General features: G+C 38.0%; 1 protein-coding gene across 2 annotated transcripts in view; it reads left to right on the top strand.

The window, feature by feature from the left end:
* Window positions 1–1636: 1636 nt before the first annotated feature.
* The window catches only part of sec22bb (SEC22 homolog B, vesicle trafficking protein b), a 5829-nt gene continuing 4965 nt past the window's right edge, over window positions 1637–2500 (top strand). The window contains exon 1 of one of the 2 annotated variants that reach the window (XM_034882265.1): window positions 1637–1882. In XM_034882265.1, the coding sequence (XP_034738156.1) occupies window positions 1808–1882 (75 nt within the window). In that variant the 5' untranslated portion in view covers window positions 1637–1807. The remainder of the gene's footprint in view (window positions 1883–2500) is intronic. The other variant, XM_034882266.1, reaches the window with a different exon arrangement.

The following is a 2500-nucleotide window of genomic DNA, read 5'->3' as shown; positions in this document are numbered from 1 at the left end:
GGTTCAATACCATAAAGAAAGAAGGGAAGTCAATTTCCACGTGTTGTTGCAAATGCTTGTCTCACTGAGGCTTACCCTAACAGTGACCAATGCTGCCCTCAGCTGTAGACAGTTTGCACTTACAAGATAAACATAGAACAGGAATCTTTGGTTGCTCCATGGTGTAAAGGACGATAAAGGATTAGTGGAGTAAGAGGGAGAACAGTAGATATTATCAGAAGAATGGAAATGGAAAGGTGGAGTAATGATTCCAGTCATGAGTGTCCTGTTTTGTGGTCATGGCATAACATCACATTTTATTATTATCTTGATACCAGTAAAAAAAGTCTATTACTTTCATATCAAGGCTTCTTTGCTGTCTTCTCAAAAAAGGAGCCTTTTTTTTTCACTTTCTTGAAGTGACGGGTCACTTTTTCTGTAATTTATTAAATGTGTAAGTATTTACATAGAAATCATATTTGCAGAAACAAGTAACACAATAATCATCTGTTTAGGCTTAGGCTACACTTATCGAACTGCATACAGCACTGCATTTTGCACGTTCATGAACAGATTATCAAATTTGTCAACCTAGTCTAATTTAATTAATTCTTATCAAACATTTTGCCAATTATTTTAGGATAAGAACATGTTTTAATTTCTTTGTATTAGTCATAAATCAGGCTACTTTTTTAAACTCACAAAAGACTAATCATAAATGATTGTTATTAAGAATTTACTATGCTAATTAAACCGGGACAATTCATTGGAAATAGTTTTTTAGACAAAAATCATTTCATACTTTTTCCTGGAGCTTTCAGTCCCACCTCATGGTCTTCCTCAGTGGATGTAGCCAGGGGAAGCTTCCGGAAGCTTTGTTAAAACGTAGTGCGTGGTGGTGTAGTTATTTATTGAACCCTTCTGTTGTCTTCAGGTCAAATTTGACCCATTTTCAAAACGTTTTGGGGGTTTCTTTCAAACAAATTGTCCCAAAAAATAATGTGAATGGTTCCGTACAACGTTCTTCACGAGTAACATAAATTATCAGTTCACGACATTTATTTAATTTGGGTGTTTATTTAATTTTATGGCATTTTGAAGAAATCTTTTTTTATATATATTAAAGAACAGTGCGAAAAGTGACTTTTGACCCAGAAAAACTAAAAGTTGCATGGTCAACGGGATGACAACAAAAGGGTTATTTGAAGGCGACACGTGTCAGTTACACAATAATTCCACATGATGACAAAGATGATAACAATAATACACTATGAAATGAAATAAAATGAGAGAAGGCACGATGAACACAAACAAACATTGTAGAAAATGTAATATGGCATGATTTGGTTTAATTACTTAAAACGTTTAACTCCATTTGTGCCCCTTTTATCTATTCTTTATCTATTTTCTATTTTTCTCTTATTTCTTTTTTTTTACTCAATGTAGATTTTTTTATGCACACATTCCTGTGTTTCGATTACATGCTCGACCTGTGGAAAAAGTTCATGTTTTGGATATGGGTTTTGTTTGTTTTTAAAATGCCTTGATGGTTTGTATATTTGTATTCTGAATGAATAAAAAGAAAAGAAAAGAAAAAAGAAGACAAAGAAATGTGATACGGAACTGTGTTTGTGGTCATAAACCGCTCCCGCACAACGAGAGGGCGGAAATATTTAGCTGTGACACACAAAGCTCTTGCGTTTCCGGCCAGCTCAGCGCGTCAGCCCTGTGGTGTTGTCAGTTTACAGCCGGCCAAACCCAGTCCCGCTTTACCTGGAACATTCGTAGCGGACAGCGGAACAGCGGAACAGCCGGACATCGCGGAGAGATGGTGCTGCTGACGATGATCGCTCGGCTGGCGGACGGACTGCCGTTAGCCGCTTCGATGCAGGAGGACGAGCAGGTTCAAGTCTCCGCTTCTTTATTTGCCAGCTGTCGCTCTGCTGTTCCCACTGCACAGGCTTCAGCTGTAAACGCCTCTCTAACTTGTACTAATGCTATAGTGACACGTTAGCTAACGTTCACTGGCTAACGTTACTGTAGCTAGGCCTGCCTGCCTGTACACTGAGCCAGCATTTTATTTACCTAAAGCTACTGAGTCATTCCTCGGAGTGCTTCCAGAACAGGCTCCCTGTGTTTCAACCCTGACCTTATTCATAGGCTGCATAATCATTTGAGCATTGCATAATGCCGGTTTTCCACAGTCAGAGGTGTCTGTAGGTTGTACCAAACACAGAGGGCTGCAGTTAAAACATGCTCATTATCAGATTTGATTGGAAATTAGGTCATTAAGATTCAATACTGTATTGGCATACAACTCGGTGTAAGTTGCTAGGGATTTGCTTCAGTGTGCTTATGACAGGACATCAACAAAGACACACCAAAAACACAGAGTATATATATATATATATATATATATATATATATACACACACACACATATACACACACAGTGGTGTGAAAAAGTGTTTGCCCCCTTCCTCATTTCCTGTTCCTTTGCATGTTTGTCACACTTAAGTGT

Source organism: Etheostoma cragini, chromosome 9 (assembly GCF_013103735.1).
Source record: "Etheostoma cragini isolate CJK2018 chromosome 9, CSU_Ecrag_1.0, whole genome shotgun sequence".
Classification (NCBI taxonomy): domain Eukaryota; kingdom Metazoa; phylum Chordata; class Actinopteri; order Perciformes; family Percidae; genus Etheostoma; species Etheostoma cragini.
The sequence above is the reverse complement of the archived record's forward strand: the minus strand, read 5'-3'. Positions and strand labels throughout refer to the sequence as shown.